This window comes from Eretmochelys imbricata, chromosome 27 (genome assembly GCF_965152235.1).
Source record: "Eretmochelys imbricata isolate rEreImb1 chromosome 27, rEreImb1.hap1, whole genome shotgun sequence".
NCBI classification, from domain to species: domain Eukaryota; kingdom Metazoa; phylum Chordata; order Testudines; family Cheloniidae; genus Eretmochelys; species Eretmochelys imbricata.
In genome coordinates this window covers 16,067,964-16,090,746 of record NC_135598.1, presented here as the reverse complement: position 1 = coordinate 16,090,746, position 22,783 = coordinate 16,067,964, and the positions used below count along the sequence as shown (strand labels likewise).

Genomic DNA, 22,783 nt, shown 5'->3' with positions numbered 1-22,783 from the left:
CTTGCTTTTCCCATTTAAAACCTTCCTCCTCCCTTTTTAAGCCCTAATATGCAGTGATCCCCACTGGCCAGCAGGGGTCATGTAACGCTACGAGGAGACTGATTTCCCCAGGGAATCAGGTCCCCAGCTCAGCACTCATAGAATCATAGAATATCAGGGTTGGAAGGGACCCCTGAAGGTCATCTAGTCCAACCCCCTGCTCGAAGCAGGACCAATTCCCAGTTAAATCATCCCAGCCAGGGCTTTGTCAAGCCTGACCTTAAAAACTTCCAAGGAAGGAGATTCCACCACCTCCCTAGGCAACGCATTCCAGTGTTTCACCACCCTCTTAGTGAAAAAGTTTTTCCTAATATCCAATCTAAACCTCCCCCACTGCAACTTGAGGCCATTACTCCTCGTTCTGTCATCTGCTACCATTGAGAACAGTCTAGAGCCATCCTCTTTGGAACCCCCTTTCAGGTAGTTGAAAGCAGCTATCAAATCCCCCCTCATTCTTCTCTTCTGCAGGCTAAACAATCCCAGCTCCCTCAGCCTCTCCTCATAAGTCATGTGTTCTAGACCCCTAATCATTTTTGTTGCCCTTCGCTGGACTCTCTCCACTCTCAGGAGTCGTCCCACCACAGATCATAAGGAGAAAGCACCACTCTGATTTTACAACGCCCTTTTTATTTGTGAACGGATTGATGCAGGCAGGTAACAGGCACAGTCGTGCCAGAGCACAGCCAGCTCTCCGCGACTGTGCCGGGGCAGAGACAGCAAGAAGAGAATGGCAGAGCAGGTGCAACACCACAGCAAATGCAAACACACATTGAGAGACGATGGAAAAGGACCAGAGCCAACAGGCAAGTGACGCTTTCAGAACACGAGGTGCTTCCTCAGGCAGGGATTTAATCTATTGCAACCTTAATGGAACACATAAACAACCAGGAAAAGACACTTAATGATTAACGTGTGTCTGCTGAAATGTGCTAGTTTGGGAGCCCTGGAGACTGGACCTCTGGATCCACAGAGCAGGTAGATGAAAGGCAAGCTACAGCACACTGCCCTGCTGGGACCTCCAGGAAGGTCAGGCCCCTAGGTGTCTCTGCTGAGAGTGCCACCCCAGGGGCAGGGGTCTGGTGGACAGTGATTAGTTCTTTGCTGAGGCACAAAGGTTTCCTCTCCCAACTACTCTGATGCGTGTTGCTTTTCCCACCATGTCTCACCTGGCTGGAGAGGTGTTTAGGGCAATGCTGGGCCGCTCCGGGTCAGATCATATGCCCAGCAATTTCTATACATCCATCTGTCCAGGCAGAACGTGCCAGCCATTAGCAACACTGGGATCTAAGGAGGGTGCTCACGCCCAGGGGTCTAGCAGGCAGTAACGTGAGTGTGTGTCCTCTGCCTGAGCTGTTCCTACAGCGAATGAGTCTGCACCCTACCAGTCTCTGGAGAGAGGGTGGAAGAGCAGCCAGGGATCCTCCCCTCATAGAAAATGCTACAAATAGGTATAAACGGCAGCTGTTGTTTCCTGGCATTTGCATGAACTGAGTTTTTCTTATCCAAGTAAGATTCCTGCCACTTGTTAAAGTTCAACTCCCTAATACAGGAGCCCAGCAAATGGAATGTGCTGTGTGGAGAATGCATGATGGGCTCCTCACCTCCCTCTGCCCCCTGGGACGTAGCAATCCCTCCCTCCCCTCCTGCCCTCCACGCTGCAAGGATCCACTTGCTCTGGTACAGTTTGATCACTTTGGGTACAAGACAGACCGTGGCTGCTGCATCGATCTGGACTGCACAACCCTTCATGCGAGACGATCCCTCTGGTAGGATTAGGAAAAGCCAGGGAATGAACATACTTACCCAGTCTCCCTAGCAGAGGAACTTGGCCCAGCATCCACTACACCACCCTTACCTCTCTCTGTGCAAACCAGGCATAGTTTTAGCACATTATTCAGAGCTTGTTATTTAAGAGCCAGAGGTTCTTAGATGTCAGTTCAAACTGGGTTTCTCCCTGCTTTGCAGAGCTAGGGGTGTAATTGCAATCCAAGAATCACTAGGAGAGGCACTCTCCAGCCAAGAGCGTCCACACCACAGGGCACAGGCACAAAAATGTTATTTGTCAGGAAGAGCTGATTTGACCAACAAGTAATGCCTCCCCTAGTGAAATACTGCACAGGATAAGGTAGCTAACAACCTAGCAGAGTTCTCTGAATCAGCTAATACAACAATTTCCCTATACAGTGTATAATCTGCTGACACCAACCACCATACAAGTTACAAATGGGAATTGCAAACTCAGAGCAGCATGTTCCAAGTTCATGAAATTTTGTCAGTCTGTGACCAGGAGACAGCAGCAGATTGAAAGTCTCCTCCCAAGGGAGAGCCAAATGTCCTGTTTAAAATCACAGTGGCTTGGAAGAGAAGCCCCTGGAGTGGCTATGTCCCTGGTACAACTTGCCTTTGCGACAGGAGAATGTCATCGTCCCGTGACTCTGTCATGGTGGGCGGTGGTACAGCGGGTGAGGCAGCGTTGCGTTCCCTCTACAGTCCACATACTGGTAGCTCTCAAAAGCCAGTTGCTCCGAGTGGCACAGGTATGAGCAGGTCAGGGTGCCCCTGCAACGCACAGTCACAACAAGAATCCATTTTACTTGAACTAGAGAGAGATTTGAAAGCACCAAGCTGGATCTTCTGCTGGGATTCACGTTAAGGAAAAGTTCCATTGTGGCCTTTCCCAGCCACTCAGACAATTCTCGTCTTTCTTACTCTGCAGCTCCAAACCACTCACACCACAAGTCCAGGCCGAGCTGCCCCGTTTCACACATTTGTAGGGGGGGTCCCTCAGGCTGCATTTATTTTTAAGGCAGCATTTAAGCGATCCCCCATCAGCAATCTGCAATATTCTTCTAACACAACCTTTAAAGCTGGACCCATTCACTGCTACGGCCTCTGCATCTCTGTGCTGCTCCGCCTGCTCCTTAAACGTCATGCCAAACAAACCGAGCACTTGTGCAGTCGAAGCGACGACGCACCGCGACAGCAGCACATACCTTCCCGTTCTGTTCTCAGGTGTTACAGCAAAGAACAGCGTGTGCCCCACCATGCCAGGCACCGCAGGGCTAACGCCACTGGGAAGCGGCACACCACAGAAGAGAGGCAGCAAAGGTCACCACTGAGTCACCTCCCGCCGCCTGCGAGTCCAGCAGATAGATGGCGTGGCTGCAGGAGCTGGGGCCGAGCATCAGCGCCACCGCAGCTGTTCACGCCATCCTAATCGATGCTCAGCCCCATCACCACAGGTCTCAGTCCAGAGGGGATACAGACTGTTCAACTGCTAGAGCAAACGGGCCAAACCATTCTCACCCCACAATGCACCACGGGGACTTGGCCACACTGTGTCTAAGTCAGTGGTTCTCAACCTATTTAACATTGTGGGCTGCATATGCAGTCCACAATGCATTATGTGGGCTGCATCCAATACGACATGTATGGCCCCGAGGATGCCACATGGGCCACAGCGGAGAACCACACTCTAAGCCATGGTTCAAGAACAGTGTTGGAAATGGGTTTGTCATCACTGCTCCATTGGCAGCCAGACAGGAAACTGCTGTCAATGGCAGGTCAGTTTCTGGGTCATGTTACTGACCAACCCCTGAGAAGGATTGTGTGGGCCCACACTCACTCCCACCTCCATAGGAGGAGGAGGCAAAGCTTTCTTGGCTTGCCTGGTGTGGGCCATTCGCACTGGCCCATTCAAAATACAGCACAATTCACGTGCAGTCAAGCTGAGTGCAATGCCTTCAGGCCATCTTCCTGGCCAGGACCTCCCCTGCAGCCAGGATGTCTGCAGAAGAGAGAATGTGCTTTGTTCCTTCACACCCTGGTCTCACAGCCATCTGCACATCTGGGGTCTTTGTTCAAATGCTGAAGACCTCAAGCACCAGTCTGCCCCCACATGGTGGATGTACAGGATCTATCCTCTGGGGAACAGGCCAAGCTCATTCTCCCCCACACAGCCTGCACCATTCACCCCAGACACAGGTATAGCTGTTCCCAATGCAGGCTGAAACAGTACCACTGTACAAGTCACCTCACCAACCCTCTGGGTTTGCACTGCTGGAGCTCTCTGGGAGCTGAAGTCAGGGCGTGTTCCTCTGCACCAATAGCTTGGGTGACTTTCCCCTTAAAATTCAAATAACTGTTGCATCCGATGAAGTGAGCTGTAGCTCACGAAAGCTTATGCTCAAATAAATTGGTTAGTCTCTAAGGTGCCACAAGTCCTCCTTTTCTTTTTGCGGACACAGACTAACACGGCTGCTACTCTGAAATAACTGTTACACACCCACGCCAATAGTTGCAAACCTACCTGAGGAAAGACTAATTAAAACTTCAAACAGTCTTGGTCTCTGAAAACACTAATATGAAGGGAAATTCAGATTGCCTCAGTGAGGAATGTTTGGGACAGCGCAGATCAACAGCGAGTGATTTGCTTTTAACCAAATGCCACTTACTGTAAGTGCAGTAGAACGTTGTGGACTTTAATTTTGATCCAGGTGCAGATGTTGCTTAGAAGACAGAAAATAGAGAATTAATTTTGCAGTACAATGTTTTCATCACACAAAACCCGTCTGCACCACAGAGCAACCCAGGCCTGGGGAGAAAGCGCAAGCTTCTCCTAAGTACTTCTCTGATCAGGTCTACACTTGGAAAGCTTTGCCTGTGTGGTTGGACTGATCGGCTTACTTGGCAAAGTACTCCTTGTATGGACGCTGCTTATACTGGCAAAGCATATTCCTTTAAACCTTTAGCTGACAAAGCTTATTCCAGCCACGCCCCTCTCTCCTCCTTGAGCAAGATAAGCTATACTGGTGAAAGTGCCATTTTGCCATTATAACTGCATCTACATTAGGAGCTTTTACCGATGCAGCTGATTTGGTCAGAGATCACACCCCCGACAGACATAGCTATGCAGTAGAAGTTTGTAGTGTAGACGTGATACCCTCCCTGCAAATGCATCAAGCAAAACAAGATGGGAGAATTCACATTCTGGCAACACCTAGTATCTTCCCCCACCATGGGCAGAGCAGGAAACAGATCGCATGAGATGCCTGTGGAGAATCACCAAACTGCTCATTCATAGAGATTGGGGATGGTAGATACACTTAACTGCACACAGATGGACTAATCTGTATCAGGCATTTCCAAACCAGATTGATTAATCTGTGGGGGGTATTAGATTTGAAAGTTATACAGTCTTGTCAGTTGCAGGCTGGGAAAACATTTAATGCAGAAAACTAGAAAGGAAGGGGGTCAGGGATAGCTCAGTGGCTTAAGCATTGGCCTGCTAAACCTAGGGTTGCGAGTTCAATCCTTGAGGGGGCCATTTAGGGATCTAGGGCAAAAATTGGGGATTGGTCCTGCTTTGAGCAGGGGGTTGGACTAGATGTCCTCCTGAGGTCCCTTCCAACCCTGATATTCTATGATTCTATGAATTTAAACTGGACATGCTGGGTTTCTGTCCCCACATGATTACACATATGAAACTCAAAAGGACACATTCTCAGCTGCACTGCAGGGTCAGACAGAAAGAGGCTATGGCCCAAGTTATACATTTATGCCAGACTGCCCCTTGAGAAAAGCCCAGAAACATTAATGCTACTTACCAGCCAGGAAAGTAAGTCTCTGAGAAATACTTACTAGGTATTATAGTCCTGTATAAGACTGGAGACCGTATAATATATCTGCAAGTAAAACAGAAGAGTTAGTTGGAGATTTACAGTGATTACAGTAACCATGTACAGGTGCAGCCCAGTGATCTGAGCACACAAAGAGTTAAAGATTATCCCATCAATTCCACACAGCTCAGAGCCAGTATTTAAAATCCAATCCACACTGTGTTGGGACCAAGTTACAACATGGCAGATCTCGACATAGTTACAATATACAGCATGAACCTGTGCAGGAAACACCCATATGAGACTTCAGGATTCGGTCTTTTGCCTCCCCTGTTTGCTAAGTACTGGCCTGGGCCAGCAGGTGAATGGGCAGCTGGAAAGACAGGAATGGGGGTGGGGGGTGAAGGGACTCTCTGCCCCTGGGGCAATAGAAATACAAGGCAACAGAGAAGGGGACCACTATCTCTCCCCACCCAAAGGGGGCCAGACCTTTTGACAGGGCAGCAACAGGCAGCAGTACCCACCTGGCCGCTGCGCAAAGGGCCGATATTCAGGAGGTTCTTCTTGGTGGTTTTCCCTATCACCAGGGACAGGTGTAAGACCTCAATGTCCAGTTGGGTGACAGTGACTGCGTAGAAGTTGTTGTTGGTTACATTCAACACATTCTAAGGAGAGAGACAAACTCAGCCTGAAGCTCTCACACAGCGAGGGTAACGCATGTGCTCGATTTCCATGCAGTGACCTTGCAGCACCACAGCCCTGCAAACGCCAGTCCTCAGACACTCATAGCTTGGCCGTGGCAATTCCCCTCTGCTGAGGATTGGCCCAAGGAAACACCCAAGATCACATTTGGGTGAGAGTCACTGGCTCTTTAAGTTACAGGAGCAAAACTCCTCACCTGCCCCAGAGCTGCTCTGGGAATCACTTGCTCCCTGCTCTGCTCCCTGTGCCACACATTCATGGCTGGGCTGAAAGCGGAGGAAAGATACAACACACAACGACAAACAATTCCCAACATTAGTTACATAGTCAGCTCACTTCCACCCGGCAGCACCTCCTGCCCCATCACACACCGCTCCACCAACATGCCTCATTTCTGACTGGCCACTCCAGTCTTGCCTGCTGTCCCACTGTGCGCACACAGCTCTGCCAACTAGCTCACTATTGACCTGCCGCGCTATCTCCGAGACTTAGAAGTGAGCCAAGCTATGGACTGATAATGGGATATGAGCTCAATGTCACCGTACGCGCTGAGCTGAGAACTCACTGTCATGTTGAGATCGATACTGGAAATGGTGGAATTAAAGGCAATGGAGGAGGCATTCAGCCCTGCGGGCTGCACAGCGATGGAGCGAGGGAACAGGAAGAATATGATGAGAGATGACATCAGCAGGCAAATCGTCACAGCAAGGGACACATAGAGCTTCCTGCAAGACAGCATCAAAGGACCATAACTGCAACAGTGGCCTAGCACTGCCCACAGCACTGTCCTAGGCTAGAGCCCTGTCTCTACGGGGTTGGACAAGCACAGGGGGGAGTGAGTGCCCGCTCAGACGCAGTGAGCACCAAGACATGAGGGCCTGCGAAGGGACTGTGTAGTAGCCAGTGGTAGCAAGTTCACCTTGGGGCCAGAAGGGGGTGGGGTTCAGACCCCAAAACATGCTGCTTGTCACTGCTGGAAGTTAGCAGTCCCACGCGGCACTTTTCAAACAGAACTAGCCCAGAATCCCAGGCCACAGTCCCTCCTGCATGAAGAAGTGCTGCTTGTACAGCCCACAGCCAACACAGAGCAGATGCCCTGCAGGCACCAACCCACTGCAGCTCGGGGCCCAGTGAGAAACAAAGCTTTTAAATGAACCTCTGCAAACAGATTCCTCATGTAATGCTGTGCACCCTAGCTGCATACATTTAAACGCAGTCAGAGCATTAAAAGAACAGGGGAGAAACAGGACTTTACGTTCGTCTGGGCTTCAGCCTCTGGTCACCATATGGAATCAGAGCCACCAACTGCTTCTCTTGCTCTGAAAGACAGAAGATAAGAGGTGCAGGTCAGAAGAGATGCATCGCACTGCGTGCAGCAGTGAACAGGGCACATCAGGCTGCAGAGCACCACACTGCAGTTTAGGGCCTATCAGCATTCTCGTTACAAACGCTGCCCCGTTCAGAGGGATGCAGGGATCTAACTCAAATAACCCTTGCTGGCTTCGACCTAACAGAGACAGACTGAGCTTTGCTCACATAGGGCTGCATGGATACTTTCCAACAGCCCCAGTCTTGCACTGATTAACACAAGATGGAGCCAATTGCAGGCTCTCTCTTTAGTACAGGATGGAGATTGCAGGTCACAGCATGCAGTGCTCCATCCTGACTGGCATTCCATAGGGCGCAGAGCTGAGTGAGAAGCAACAAGCAGAGGTCAGATTGGTGAAGTGCCTGGAAAGGCTGAAAACCACTGACGAAGCACACACAAGAGCCACCTACCCCTGGGGATTCTTCCCGTTCCCTGGCACGTTGGGCAGTTGATGCAGCCCCGACTCACAGTGCCTACACAGGGCATGCAGGATGTGGCAGACTCTCCTTCATTGATAGTGCCATAATTGGTGACTTCATCCTCACCAGCCGATTTCCTGCGCAGAATCGATTTCTCTCCCCTCTCCTTCTGGACAGAGACCTTCCAGAACTGGGAAAACGTTTCACCCATAGTTGAAAGAGTTTTTCACTAGATCCAAAAACAAAAACATTCCAGAAAAGACGTCTCTTTACTGATCAGTCCTGCTAACTCTTGTGTTTTTAATAGCAAATATTGCAATAGTTGGAGTACTTCCTAAAGCCCCACGTCCTGGAGTCATGGGAATGTGTCAGAATCTCAGCTGTCAATTTAAAAAAATGAAAAGTAAGTTTTTCTAGTCCAAATGGTTACAGGGGAAAACTTATCTCGAGCGTGAGCTAATGGCTACAAAAACAGAAGGTAAATAAAAAGAACCCAATGTGTTTTGGTTTTTCCAATCTCATTAATTTTGGGGGTCCGACTCATGAATTTTTGAATACTTGTGGGTGGCAACACTTCAAAAATCTACAAGTAACAATTCCCAGGTTCTGTCCATATGGCAGATCACTCACCCTATCGGCAGCGAGAATATTGTGTGCACACACGCACGCGCTCACTTTTGAATGCATCAACCCCTCACCAAACCTCACCTTACTAAACACATGCCTAATTAAAATCAGATCAGTGTTTGTCTCTCCCCTTTTGTTTAAGCCAGAATGACTTCTCAGATCTTCTTCCTAGCTCACTGCAGCCCCTTGCAATCAGAAACTCGTGAATCAGCTGTTGCAATGAGCCAGGCTTATTATTAAAGAGCGTTTGCAACTAAAGAAGAAAAATAGCAGAAGTGAAAGAACAATATTCTACCACCAGACCATCTGATTGCACCTTCCTCCATGATGTCATCTGCCGGCAGAAAGGAGAGAGCATTGCTCCCTAGTCGAGGCAGTCTCGCTTTAATGACTGAGACACAGGCTGCTTCTCAACAGAAAGGGCCTAAAGGAAGACTAACTGCACTCACCTAGAAAGTTATGAGGCTGGACGTAAAGAACCACTCCTGATTCTTGCTTGAAACACGCGCTGGAGAAAAGAACTTGGGGATGGGGCACAACACCCACGGACACATCTAGATCTTTCCTTTAGTCCCCAGACCAGTGCTGCTGAGCTCAGCATCAGAGTCTAGCAAACTCCGGAAGCCACTTATCTTTATCACATGGAGGCAAGTAGTGATATTCCTGGGTGACAAAGGAAGCCTCTGGACTTCATTAAAGTAAGGAGGTAAGATAATCACTGCAGCACTGCTGATTTGATCACAGGGTCACAAGGTTTCAGAGTAGCAGCCATGTTAGTCTGTATCCGTAAAAAGAACAGGAGGACTTGTGGCACCTTAGAGACTAACAAATTTATTAGAGCATAAGCTTTCGTGAGCTACATCCGATGAAGTAAGCTGTAGCTCACAACAGCTTATACTCTAATAAATTTGTTAGTCTCTAAGGTGCCACAAATCCTCCTTTTCTTTTAGGGTCACAAGGGGATCTCCCCACAGCAGCTCCCTGACACCCCATTTGCTGAGTTACTGCATCCACTGAGCACCCAACCCTTTTGCAACCCTGCAGCTTGGAAGGCTGCAGGGGAGACCCTGGGCTCTGATGCTGGAAAAATTCCAGTGACTCTGCGACTTTTGATCCCAGGCTTTTCTGCTAAGGACCCATCCCCTAGCTCTGCAGCTTCCTTTGGAGAGCTAGACAGGGGTTCTCAAACTTCATTGCACCATGACGCCCTTCTGACAACAAAAATTACTACATGACTCCAGACAGGAGGGGGCCAGAGCCTGAGCCCCCCAACCCTGGGCAGAGTTGGGGGGGCAGAGCCCTGCCACCCCAGGCTCAAGCCCTCTGGCTTCGGCTTCAGTCCCAAGCGGCAGGGCCCAAGCGAGCGTAACGCTGGCCCTGGTGACCCCATTAAAATGGGGTCGCAACCCACAGTTTGAGAACTGCTCAGCTAGAGGCTTCAAAGATTCCTCTAGCCAGTTTGGTCTCAGCCTCTTACCGTTGCAATTTTCCCCATTAATACTTGCGCTTTGTTTTCCTGTTCCAGGAGTAAAAAATGAGGAGGAGGAGGAATTAAAGCGGTGGTTTTTCATCAACTGGGACAAAAGACTATAGGGGCTGGGAGACCCCTGCTGATGTCAAGGGAAAGCCAAGCATAAGGTAAACCCTTTCCTTTGCTAATTTGCAGTACATTAGGACAACGGCACTCTTTAGCTGCGACTCTTCATTCCCAGTATAAAATTGCTCTTATATGCTTAACCCCTGAGGGAGAGGGCTTGGGCGGATGCGGTTTGCAAGATACATAAAGGTGGCCTAATAACGTATGTAGATAATCTGGGCGCTGGGACGAAGCCACACTGACTGTGTAACTACTATTATTTATACAGCTCCATGTGTGTGCATGGCACTTTACAGACAAGAAAAGAGCAACTCCTTGATCAAAGAACAAAACAGAGTTTGAAGGATAGGCTGGAAGCTGATAAACGAGTATCATTTCAAAAGGTCCAAAGCACTAACAGCTCGCTGCCTATCACAACAGACAAGTGCATCACTAGCGATGCTGTGTGCAAATGCTAGGCCAAAGAGGCAAGAAGGCTTTGCTTGTTAAAAGCAACAACCTGGGTTGGAGTTAGTGAAGGCAGCTATAAAAAATAAAAAAATAAAATATAATAAATGGAAGAAAGGGGAAGCTGATGGTAATGTATATAAATCAGAACTAAGGAACCGTAGAAAATCAATAAGGAAAACACAAGGAGAAATCTGTGGCCAGCAGAGTTAAGGACGGTAAGAAATTTTAAAAAATATATTAGCAAAAAGAATCCTGACAATGGTATTGGTCCATTGTTAGATGGAAACAGTAAAACTATCAGTAATAATGCAAAAAAGCGGAAGTTTTGGATAAATATTTCCATTCTGTATTTGGCAGGAAAAAAAACAAATGGTGCAGTCTCTTCCTAGAGTGATGTTAACACACTTTTCATTCCACTAAATATCTCTGGAGGATGTTAAACAGAATCTACTAAAATCAGAGATTTTTAAACCAGCAGGTCCAGATGATTTACATCCAAGATTTTAAAAGAGCTGCTGAAGAGCTCTCTGGACTGTTAATGATGATTTTCAGTAAATCTTGGAGCACCACGGAAGTTCCAGAAGATTGGAAGAAAGCTAATGTTGTGCCAATTTTTAAAAACAGTAAATGGGATGACTTGGGTAATTATAGGCATGTCAATCTCACATGGACACTGGGCAAGATAATGGAGCTGCTGATATGGAACTCAATTAATAAAGATTTAAAGGAGGGTAATGTAATTAATGCCAGTCACTATGGGTTTCTAGAAAGTAGATCCTGTCAAACTAACTTGGTATCTTTTTTTGACAAGATAATAAGTTTGGTAGATAAAGGTAACGGTGTTGACACAGTATACTTAAGACTTCTGCAAGGTGTTTAGCTTGGTATCACACAACATTTTGATTAAAAAAAACTAACAATATAAAATGAACACGGCACACATTACATGGATTAAAAACTGGTTAACTGATAGATTTCAAAATGGGAATGTAAACAGGGAATCCTCATCAAGCAGGTGAGTTTCCTGTGGGGTCCTACAGAGACTGATTTTTTGCCCTAAGCTATTTAACATTTTTGTCAATGACCTGGAAGAAAACATAAAATAATCACTGATTAAGTTATTTACCAAAAATTGGGAGAGCGGTAAATAATGAAGTGGGCAAGTCACTGATTCAGAACAATTTAGATCACTTGGCCAACTAGGTGAAAGCAAACAATGTGTTTTAATACAGATAAATAGAAACGTATCCATCTGAAAACAAAGAACGTAGGCCATACTAACAGGATGGGGAACTATATGCTGGAAAGCAGTAACTGAAAAATATTTGGGGAGGCATCATGCTGGACTGCTGCTGGAATACTGTGTCCAGGTCTGGTGCCCACAATTCAAGGACATTGATAAATTGGAGAGGGTTCAGAGAAGAGCCACAAGAATAATTAAAGGACTAGAAATGCTGCTTTACAAGGACAGGCTCAAGCAGCTCATTATTCAGCTTAACAAAGAGAAGGTTAAGGGTTGATTACAGTTTAGAAGAAGTTACACAGGAATAGAAATTTGATAATGGGCTCTTCAATCTAGAAGACAAAGGTCTAATGTGATCCAATGGCTGGAAGTTGAAGCTAGACAAATTCAGACTGGAAATAAGGTATGTGTTATTAACAGTGAGGGTAATTCACCACTGGAATAATTTACCAAGGGTCGTGGTGGATTCTCCATCACTGACAATTTTTAAATAGAGACTGGATGTTTTTCTAGAAGATCTGCTCTAGGAATTATTGTGGGGAAGTTCTCTGGCCTGTGTTATACAGGAGATCAGACCAGATGGTCACTGTGGTCCCATCTGGCCTTGGAATCTATGGATTACTGGCCTCCAGGAGAGCTGAGGCTAGGTATAGCAGAAGCCCCATAGGAGGTAACACTGCCTCCCCAAGAGGGAGATTGTGTCTGGGTTTGGGAACTTGTGCCATGACTTCCGTTCAGTTCTCTCAGTCACACAGGGTTTCCTCGGGATGAGCAGTAAAAGGGTTTGAACTCCACGGTGGTTTGGCAGGGATGACATAGCTTTAGACATCCAAGGGTGCCATTCACACCTCTGCAGTGCCTACTAAACACACTGCCATTCGCTTGCCTGGTTAGTATTGAACATCTGCCCCTCCATTTGCAAAAGTACAGTCCTGGTAGGCCGCCCCAGCACCCGTGCCATTCGCTCCCCTGTTCCACTCTGATGTTTGTGAGCTTGCACAAGTGGCTAGGAAGGAGCAGGACCCCTTTTCACAGGGGCCTAGGGAGTGGGGGTTTGCATGAGATCTTTCAAGCTCAGCCCTTTTATTTGTGATATGTTTCCTGCTGACATGGCTCATCAGTTTCCTGCTTGCTTAGGAGCCAGTTTCAGTGCTTTCGAACAGGGCTATGTCATTTCCTTCTGGCCCTATGGGGTTGGGGGAAGAGGTAACAGATATGGGGGTTGGATTTACCTGGCAGGGATCCCCCACAACTGGCTCCGTGCATGGGGAAAAAGGCACCAGCGTATTGGAGGCTGGAGGTGCCTCTACGGTGGGAGCAAGTTACAAGTACTGGGGAGGATATGGGGGCAAGGTTCCTCCATGACTAGCTCTGGGCACAAGGCTGGGGGTGGCTTGGACTTGGCGTGTCTGTAGAAGGAAGCTGGGGGTACATGTAATGGGGGCAGTGCTGGGTGAAGTGGTCCCCCTCATAGGGCAGGGCCCCCACGGCTGGCTGTGACGGGGGATGTCTGCAGAAGGGAGCTGGGGCTGCATGTAACAGGGGGTGGTGATGGAATCCTCCTTACAAGGTAGGACCCCCATAGCTAGCTGGGCCTTGGCGTATCTGTGGAAGGGAGCTTGGGGTACATGTAATGGGGGCAGTGCTGGGGTCCCCCTCAGGGCAGGCTGTACCTGGGGGGTGTCTGTGGAAGGGAGCTGGGGGTATATGTAACAGGGGGCAGTGCTGGGGTCCCCCTTAGGGCAGGACCTCCATGGCTGGCTGTGACTAGAGGTGTCTGCAGAAGGGAGCTGGGGGTGCATGTAACAGCGGGTGGTGATGGGATCCCCCTTACAAGGCAGGGCCCCCATGGCATACTGGGCCTTGGCATGTCTGTGGAAGAGAGCTGGGGGTACAGGTATTGGGGGCAGTACTGGGGTCCCCCTCAGGGCAGGGCCTCCATGGCTGGCTGTACCTGGGGGTGTCTGTGGCAGGGAGCTGGGGGTACATGTAATGGGGGGCAGTGCTGGGGCCCCCTCATGGGGCAGGCGCCCGTGGCTGGCTGGGTCTGGGCAGTACTGGGGCCCCCCCACAGGGCAGGGCCCCCATGGCTGGCTGTACCTGGGGTTGTCTGTGGCAGGGAGCTGGGGGTACATGTAATGGGGGGCAGTGCTGGGGCCCCCTCATGGGGCAGGCGCCCATGGCTGGCTGGGTCTGGGCAGTACTGGGGCCCCCCCACAGGGCAGGGCCCCCATGGCTGGCTGGGCCTGGGGGTACATGTAATGGGGGGCAGTGCGCAGGGCCCCCATGGCTAGCTGGGCCTGGGGGTACATGTAATGGGGGGGGCAGTGCTGGGGCCCCCCCACAGGGCAGGCCTCCATGGCTGGCTAGGCCTGAGGATACATATAATGGGGGACAGTGCTGGGGCCCCCCTCATGGGGCAGGGCCTCCATGGCTGGCTGGGCCTGGGGGTACATGTAATGGGGGAGCAGTGCTGGGCCCCCCTCACGGGGCAGGGCCCCCATGGCTGGCTGGGCCTGGGGGTACATGTAATGGGGGGCAGTGGTAGGGTCCCCCCACAGGGCAGGGCTCCCATGGCTGGCTGGGCCTGCGGGTACATGTAATGGGGGAGCAGTGCTGGGCCCCCCTCACGGGGCAGGGCCCCCATAGTTGGCTGCGTCTGAGGGTACATGTAATGGGGGGCAGTGGTAGGGTCCCCCCACAGGGCAGGGCCCACATGGCTGGCTGGGCCTGGGGGTACATGTAATGGGGGGCAGCGCTGGGGCTCCCCTCACAGGACAGGCCCCCATGGCTGGCTGGGCCTGGGGGTACATGTAATGGGGGACAGTGCTGGGGCCCCCCCACAGGGCAGGGCCCCCATGGCTGGCTGGGCCTGGGGGTACATGTAATGGGGGAGCAGTGCTGGGCCCCCCTCACGGGGCAGGGCCCCCATGGCTGGCTGCGTCTGAGGGTACATGTAATGGGGGACAGCGCGGGGCCCCCCCACGGGCAGGGCCCCCATGGCTGGCTGGGCCTGGGGGTACATGTAATGGGGGGCAGTGCTGGGGCCCTCTCACGGGGCAGGGCCCCCATGGCTGGCTGGGCCTGGGGGTACATGTAATGGGGGGCATTGCTGGGCCCCCCCCACGGGCAGGGCCCCCATGCCTGGCTGGGCCTGGGGGTACATGTAATGGGGGGCAGTGCTGGGGACCCCCACGGGGCAGGGCCCCCATGGCTGGCTGGGCCTGGGGGAACACCGGAGAAGGAGGCGAAACAAGGGCGGGGGGCGGCCGGGCCGCTCGGGGTCCCCCCGCCCCGCGAGGGCCCCGGGCCCGGTCTCTTACCCCGGCGGCGGCTCCTCCGGCCCGCGGCGGCAGCAGCAGCCGAGCCAGCCCCGCGGGGGAGCGGGGCAAAGCGGAACCAAACGCGCCTCCGGCCGGGGGCGGGGCGGGGCGGGGCGGGGCGGCCTCTCCCCGCCGCTGCCGGCAGGTGCGGCTCGGCCCCGGCCCGCCCCGCGGCCCCCCGCCGGACCGGCGCCCCGGGGGCCGCACCCCGCCCGGCCTGCGCGTTAGCGGGGCAGACACGGGCTGCGCCCGGGGGGCCTGCGGGGTTCGTCCCCCTCCCCGCCCCGACCCACGGCCCGTCCGGCCCAGCGCCCCGCCAGCGGCCAGCGCCGGGAGCCCCGGAGGGAGCGAACGGAACCGGGACTCGCCCAGAGATCCAGCCCCTGGCGCCAGCCCTGGCCGACAGAGCCTAGGGCCACCATTCTTGCCCATCCTGGCTAGTGGTGGACTGATCCTCCATAAACTTATCTGGTTCCTTTTTGAACCCTCTTAAGTCTTGGCCTTCACATCCTCTGGCAAGGAGTTCCACAGGTTAATGGGGGGGGGGTGCTGAGAGCTATTGAACCAAACAGGTTCTAGAGTAGCAGCCCTGTTAGTCTGTATTCTCAAAACAAAAAGGAGTACTTAGGGCACCTTAGAGACGAACCAATTTATTTGAGCATGAGCTTTCGATGCATCCGATGAAGTGAGCTGTAGCTCACGAAAGCCTATGCTCAAATAAATTGGTTCGTCTCTAAAGTGCCACAAGTACTCATTGAGCCAAATGGTAAACCCTGCATAGAACGGAAGCCGCTTCAAGCCCAGGGGTGCAGCAGCACCCTCAATTCTAGCATGTATGGCCATTGCATCCAAGCACCCTTTGAAATCCCAGCCCCACCCTTGGATTTTACACAGCAGGAACAGGGCAGCTCTACAGCCCCTCTCAGCCCACTGCTGGCTTTCAGAAGTTTCCTTAAACCAGTGACCCACTTCCTCATCAAGTGGGCCCTTTGGAGGTGGAAATGTATTTTAGGTTAGGAGCAGGAAAGCATGCTGTTCTCCCACAGCAAGGCTGGGGGTGTTTTTGTGCAGGTGTACAGCAAAACTGTAGGCTTGTTAGGCCTAAGCAAACTGTGCCCTTTAAACAGACAAGAGAAGAAACTTTATGCCTATATGCAGAATTGTGCACAGTAGCTGAGGGTGGTTTAACGTTGGTATTACCACCACTGGCAGATTTAGAGCAGACTGCACAAAAATTTCACCAACAGTAGTGTCATAGGAAGATTGATAGTAGCTGAGAGAGGAGGATGTTTCAGGAAAGTTGAAACAGTAAGTAGAAAGGGATAATAGAAATAACTACCAAATGGATTTTACCTGCCACAATTACAAAAGGAAAGGAGTACTTGTGGCACCTTAGAGACTAACCAATTTATTTGAGCATGAGCTTTCATGAGCTACAGCTCACTTCATCGGATGCTGTAGCTCACGAAAGCTCATGCTCAAATAAATTGGTTAGTCTCTAAGGTGCCACAAGTCCTCCTTTTCTTTTTGCGAATACAGACTAACACAGCTGTTACTCTGAAACCTGTCATTACAAAAGGATGGCAGAGCAGATCAGCACCTTTGGGTCCATTGTATGAAAATAATCCAACAGGCACAGCTATGGTTCCGTTATGGCCACAATCACATTTCATTATTTTGGTGTTTAACATTGTCTACACAGGACTTTTAATCCCCTGCTCTGGCACTTCCCTAGCTGAAGCTCCCTCCCTATGACTGTAGAGAACTACTGAGAGTCGGATTAAAAGGTGTCCTGTTTATACCACTATTATTCTACAGACCTGCCCACAACTGTGGAATTGCATAGAGGATTGTGCAACAGTGAGAAGTTTTAGGCTGTGTCACAGTCTACGGGTCGCTGTTCTCACATGATTGGCTCAGGGCCTGAGCACGCCTTTGAACTGTGGTTACAGCTCAACAGAACTATGATAAAAGTCGAGCTGCACACTTGCTACCAGAACAGTAGTAACAGAATGAGGAAATGAACCAAGATGTCCACTTAAATCACAGCTAGGAGTAAGAAGTTTGGTTCAGACTACAGCTGCAGAATCATAATGCTCAGCAGCTCCACAGAAACATGAGTTAAGTGACCTCAACATCTTTGTTTAACCTTGCTGTATTTATCCCCTTATGTGTCAAAGAGATTGCATAAGAGCCCTCACCAAAGCTGTGCCAAAACTGGAATTGTTCAGATGCTTTGTTCCATACTTCCTGCTCTCAACCCTGCTACCTAACATAAATGAACTTTTTTCTTGATAAGTAATCTGCATAGTGAGACAGTCAATCACTAGTTACGTGAAAGGAAAAAACCCAAAGTATCCTACTAGTTCATAATATCAGAAATGTACTTGTCACTCCCATTGTGTTACTGCAAGGCTACTAAGTGCACTTTAAGAGTTTGATGAACAAATAGTTAAGGATTTTATTATAAGGACCGAGGCAAAGATTTTTAATTTTTTTTTACATCACATTTGAAGACTTTAAAGTGCTTATTCTAAATAATATACAAAGACCTTATCTGCACTATGGAATATATTATAAATTATATCATGCATCATTAACAAAATATACAAAGCCAACAGAAATATATCTTAAGTCCAAGCATACATTATCTAAAACGATCAGGATACAGGAGAATGGCTTAGAGTTACAACAGTAAAACTAACCCAAGCATTTTGGAGGGGGAAACTAAAGAGAATAGGTTTTGCAAACTTGAAAGGGTTTCAATCTCAAATGAAGTGTTACTTGCAAATCTTTTAGTGTTTAACAACTACTTAAAGTAGCTCAAATGGAAACTTATTTAAAAACACAAACAAAAAAAACCCACCCACCCTAGTATAAAGGTATGTATTTAAAAAAAAAAAATTCTTGTTGAACAATCCAGATCAAAGTAAGATGCTTACTAGCAACTGAACTTCATCCTCACCATTTCATTCTCTGTAAGCTTGAGCTACAATACTACAGACCAGAGTTTGCACACATACTGTAGGTGGTGGAAAAAGTATTAAACTGTAGTTTTATCAAGTGAAGAATTATCTAGAATTGGTCCACAGCAGATAGAAATGTACTGGGGAGAAACACTGCAAAATAGTCTCACTGTATTTCAAAATAAATGTTTAACAATTTGTTATCTTGCATCTTCTATAAAAATAGGTTTTAAACAAAATTGTATCTGATACATATTTTCTTCTAATACTTTATTTAATAGAATCTAATTTATATTTGTATGGCTAATGATTATTATATAGTCAATCACAATACTGACACTGCTTTGGACTCTTTATCCACATCCTGTCAAAATATTAACACCTTAATTAGAAGCAGCAGAGATCAGAATTTAATGTGTTTTCGATACTGTCAATGGTATGAGTTTTGCTGTAGCAAGGACAAAAAAAAATTCACTTACACCATGACAGATTCAAAATAAGAGTGTAGTCTACACTGCTGTCAAATCCAAACGACTGGGTTCTACGTTACGAAGTACCGGCACACTACTGCACAGCAGTGGACACTGATGGTTTCTGGTCTCTTCCAAGAATCAAACCCTAGCTCTGACAGGTTTCAAGGGGAATTATTTTCTCAGATTTTCACCTCTCTCAAAAACTGCACATAAGCCAAAACGGCAATGGCACTGTACCATACAATATAACTGTATATAGCATAACCTGATTCATCAAGAGACTGGGTAGTTTATGCTGCTGGAGTTACTGCTTTTTTTAAACCAGAAGTCAACCAAATCCTACCTCTCACTCCTACTCACATTCCCAAACATAACTAGAATTCACACGCCCATATAGGCCTGACCTATCATATTCTTCAGTTCTTTATCAGTAAAACAGAAGGTTTGCACTGGAGTGATTTGGAAAAAGTAACAGTCAAACCTTCATCCTTTGCAAAAGGTCCTTAAGGATTCATAGGTGGACTTTTCCCTGTAGTTCTATTCTAATTTAGGAAAATATTTTATGCAGGCTGTGTAACTTTGTACTATTCACCATTGCAGATACTGGTCAGGAACTGCTGGTGAATCAATTTCTCATGCTTCATTGTATCTACAATGAAATTAAAAAATGAAATTCCTGATCTTCATTAAGTACATTTAAATTAACACGGGTTATACTTTCAGTATTTTAAAATAAATTTTAAGTCATGGGTTTGTTTTTTTTGAAAGGTGTCTTTCATGTGAGCACCCCCTTTCTTTTTTTTAAAAAAAGAGTGCTTAGTCTGTATTTTTAGTCTATTAGTACTTCTATCATGCATTAGAAAAAAGTCAATTAAAAAAAAAACCCTCAGTAGAAGTGGCAACCTGCTAGCTGTGTGCAGATCTTGAAGATTAGGTAAGACTACATTTAACAGCAGTGTCTGGCCCCTCTTCCCAATGTTTTGTTTTGCTGACCTCAGCATGAACAAATATCCCAACTGCCCAAAAACAACTTATACAGTAAAAGAGGAAGTTGTCACTTTTGTTGGAGAAGTTTAAAATAATTCTACTGAACTCCCAGATACAAGAGATTAGTATCAAATCAGATTTAAAACTTGTTCAATTATCTATCCAGTGTCTAAAGCAAAGTTAAAATTCTGGTCTTTGATTCATAAAATTCTGAGTCGCAGGTGGCGTGTTTGAGATTTCAGTGAAGGAACAAATCAAGAGTTCAAGAAAAATGGAAACGAAGTGCTTCTATCCCCCAACCCCAAAACAGAAGGAAGCCTGGGAGTAGTCTGCTGCTGTGGTGTTTAATAACAGTCTGGTCAAATATGGGTGCTTTGGCTACCAGGAGGAGTCAATATCTGCTGCTGTACCAGTCATTGTTATTGATCTGAAGCAATTCGGTAACTACTTGCACTATGTTATAGTTGTGTTTCTTCAGCAGTCTCAGGTTTAACTGCCTGTCACAGAATCCCATCTCACACAGATTGGCTAGGAGAGTGGCAGTCTGCTCTTCTGTAGTTGTAGGCTGCTTAAAGAAAAGAGAACCCTTTAAATTCAAAATACTGAATTGACTGAATAGTCATCTCTATTTCAAAGCAGAAAACTTAATACTTTATAAAAAGATTTTAAAGCTAATCTTAGCTTTATTTGCCGCTAAATTGTTTACAGTCTCTGATATTTGAAATGACCTCACTTTTTAGGGTCTCATTTAGCAACCAAGAATTAGTCTGCATGGGCTGTCTAGTGCAGCTGGTTAGTGCATTAGCCCTTCAGAGATGGATTTAAGTATCGACTCACGTTCCAAATGAATCAAGATTACCATGTCCTACCCTACTGCAGGCAACAGGAGGATCTCCTCCCAAACTACGCTCTTTGGGGCAGGGACCAGGTACAGCCACCCTTTATATGTGGTTGTACATTTCATCACCCTACATAAAAAAAAGTGTGTATGAAGAGCAATCAGAAAGGGTTAGAACTGAAGTCACCCTGGGGAACTTGAAGCGTCTGCCAGCACTATGGCTAGTACTAAGCAGTGCTACGGATTTCACAATAAGCACCAACTGTTCTAGTTTACGGAACAATTTCGAAAAATCAGTGATCTCTTCCAGGAAACACCTGGTTTATTTTATTTTAATGATATGATATCAGGATGTGTTTAGAGATCAATGCAAGTTACTTGCTGGAGAAAAAACAGAATAATCCTAGGACCATGAGCAAATCATTATTTTAATGAGTAACTTGGTTCTTTAGTTACTCATGAAAATAACTGTTATATGCTCACTGGCCAGAAGATGGATGAGATGAAAAAGACCTCAATGGGTATGTCTACACTGCAGTTAAAGACCCTTGGCTAACCCGTGCCAGCTGACTCGGTGTGGTGGGGCTCAGGCTAACAGGCTGTTTAATTGTGGTGTAGACATTCAGGCTTGGGCTGGAGACTGGGTTCTAGGACCCTGCGAGGTGGGAGGATCCCATAGCTCAGGCTGCAGCCCAAGCCCAAATGTTTACAGTGCAATTAAACAGTCCCAGGAGCCTGCGAGCCTGAGTCAGCTGGTAAAGGCCACCTGCAGGTGTCTAACTGCAGTATAGGCATACCCTAAGAGGCATCTCCCATCTGCAACTTTTATGGTTCCATGCTGTCAGGAAAAACAGCGCAAACAGACTTATTATAGGGAGGTAACTCAATAGTTCCTAGCCATATTGGAATATACAAAGCCTTAAACAGCTGCTGAGATTTATTAGTGGTGGAAATAATGGTGAGATGATTAGCCAATCCCAAAAGGCACACACAACAAAGCAACAGATGACTGTTATTACACTAGATAAAACAAGGGTCTGCAGACACTCTAAAGACATCATGGCTGAATGGGACACAGGTGGTTCACTGAAGGGCAACTCATTTTTCAGGGCTGAGTGGTTGAAACAATTCTCCTTCTTCCAATTGGCCGAAAGTTACACTGGAATATTATTACATCAGCTGTCCAATCACATCACTACTTTATACAAGTCACTCCCTCCAATAACTTCACCTCAACTCAGTCAACAATACATAACTGTAAATCTTTCCCAGCAAAGGAAATGGCATATCCCTCATTTTTGCATCTTAAAATCAAACTGCAGAATAAAAATAACCTTCAAGACATTGGAGTCAATGTGATAACCATACAGAGCTCAACTCTGACAGTTCAGCCCCCTTTTCAGATTTACTGGGTATGAAGCCAGTTATTGCTTTGTATGAACTGCTAGGATTACTAATGTCCCCCAGTTAACCATCTGTTGTTTGGCTTTCCTGAATTAGTCAGGGAAGCTATGCTAGTGTCTGCAGTTGAAACAGTTACTGCCAAACCTGTTTAATATTTTACTGTTCCAAGAGTAAAAGGACAGGAGTTTTACCCCTATACAGGGTAACAAACACATAATTAGTATTTTTAATGTAAGGTTAAAGTTCTTAAAAAAAAATCCACATAGTGCATCAGAAAACGAGAGATATACATACCTGTTCTGCAATGGACTGTCCAGCAAACAGTGCTTTGTAGGCAGAGGCAGCAACAGACAAAGCTCCTTTAACCAGCCCTCCTGCAATGCTGCTTCCTTGGGGGTGTCTGTGGAGAAGTGTGATGTTATCTGAAGTCAGTAAAGGCAAGAGTGTATTTCACTTACAGTATCTCCTTGTTAGAGAACCTACTGCAATGTAAGTCTCATTGGAGAAAATGGGGTATAATCAAAAGGAATCATTCAGAGGCTATTTGTGGAGGTCAATCCATTTCTTTTAAGACACCTTATCAGCAGGTTTTATGTAAGTACAGAAAGAGTGCATTCAAGACACACTTAACAGCTTTCTACGGTGGAACTATTATTTGCTTGCCCACAGAGATCTACAGGGTTGTATGTGGGTATGTAGCAGCATACTGTGTTGCCTGCCAAATACCT

General features: G+C 47.8%; 2 protein-coding genes across 7 annotated transcripts in view; both read right to left on the bottom strand.

Moving 5' to 3' along the window:
- Positions 1-646: 646 nt before the first annotated feature.
- TMEM106A (transmembrane protein 106A) lies at positions 647-15,463 on the bottom strand. Its single transcript, XM_077806516.1, has 8 exons — positions 15,388-15,463; positions 8,139-8,376; positions 7,615-7,678; positions 6,925-7,084; positions 6,182-6,322; positions 5,680-5,723; positions 4,494-4,547; positions 647-2,598 (listed from the first exon to the last, which is right to left on the bottom strand). The coding sequence occupies exons 2-8, from the start codon at positions 8,356-8,358 to the stop codon at positions 2,478-2,480; spliced, it is 804 nt and encodes a 267-aa protein (XP_077662642.1). The 5' UTR covers positions 8,359-8,376; positions 15,388-15,463; the 3' UTR covers positions 647-2,477.
- A 2,360-nt stretch (positions 15,464-17,823) lies between these two features.
- The window catches only part of NBR1 (NBR1 autophagy cargo receptor), a 29,225-nt gene continuing 24,265 nt past the window's right edge, over positions 17,824-22,783 (bottom strand). For 4 of the 6 annotated variants that reach the window (XM_077806031.1, XM_077806030.1, XM_077806028.1 and 1 more), the window contains 2 exons: positions 22,350-22,455; positions 17,824-20,381 (listed from right to left, as the gene is read on the bottom strand). In XM_077806031.1, coding sequence (XP_077662157.1) covers positions 20,205-20,381; positions 22,350-22,455 — 283 coding nt within the window. In that variant the 3' untranslated portion in view covers positions 17,824-20,204. The remainder of the gene's footprint in view (positions 20,382-22,349; positions 22,456-22,783) is intronic. The other 2 variants (XM_077806029.1, XM_077806033.1) reach the window with 1 other exon arrangement.

Excerpts from the sequence above, each read along its gene's own strand:
- TMEM106A (XM_077806516.1), bottom strand. The coding sequence starts at position 8,358 with ATGGGTGAAACGTTTTCCCAGTTCTGGAAGGTCTCTGTCCAGAAGGAG. Across the intron at positions 7,085-7,614 it reads AGGCTGAAGCCCAGACGAAC|GAAGCTCTATGTGTCCCTTG; the intron begins GTAAAGTCCTGT and ends GCTGTCTTGCAG. Across the intron at positions 4,548-5,679 it reads ATACAGGACTATAATACCTA|CAACATCTGCACCTGGATCA; the intron begins GTAAGTATTTCT and ends CTGTCTTCTAAG.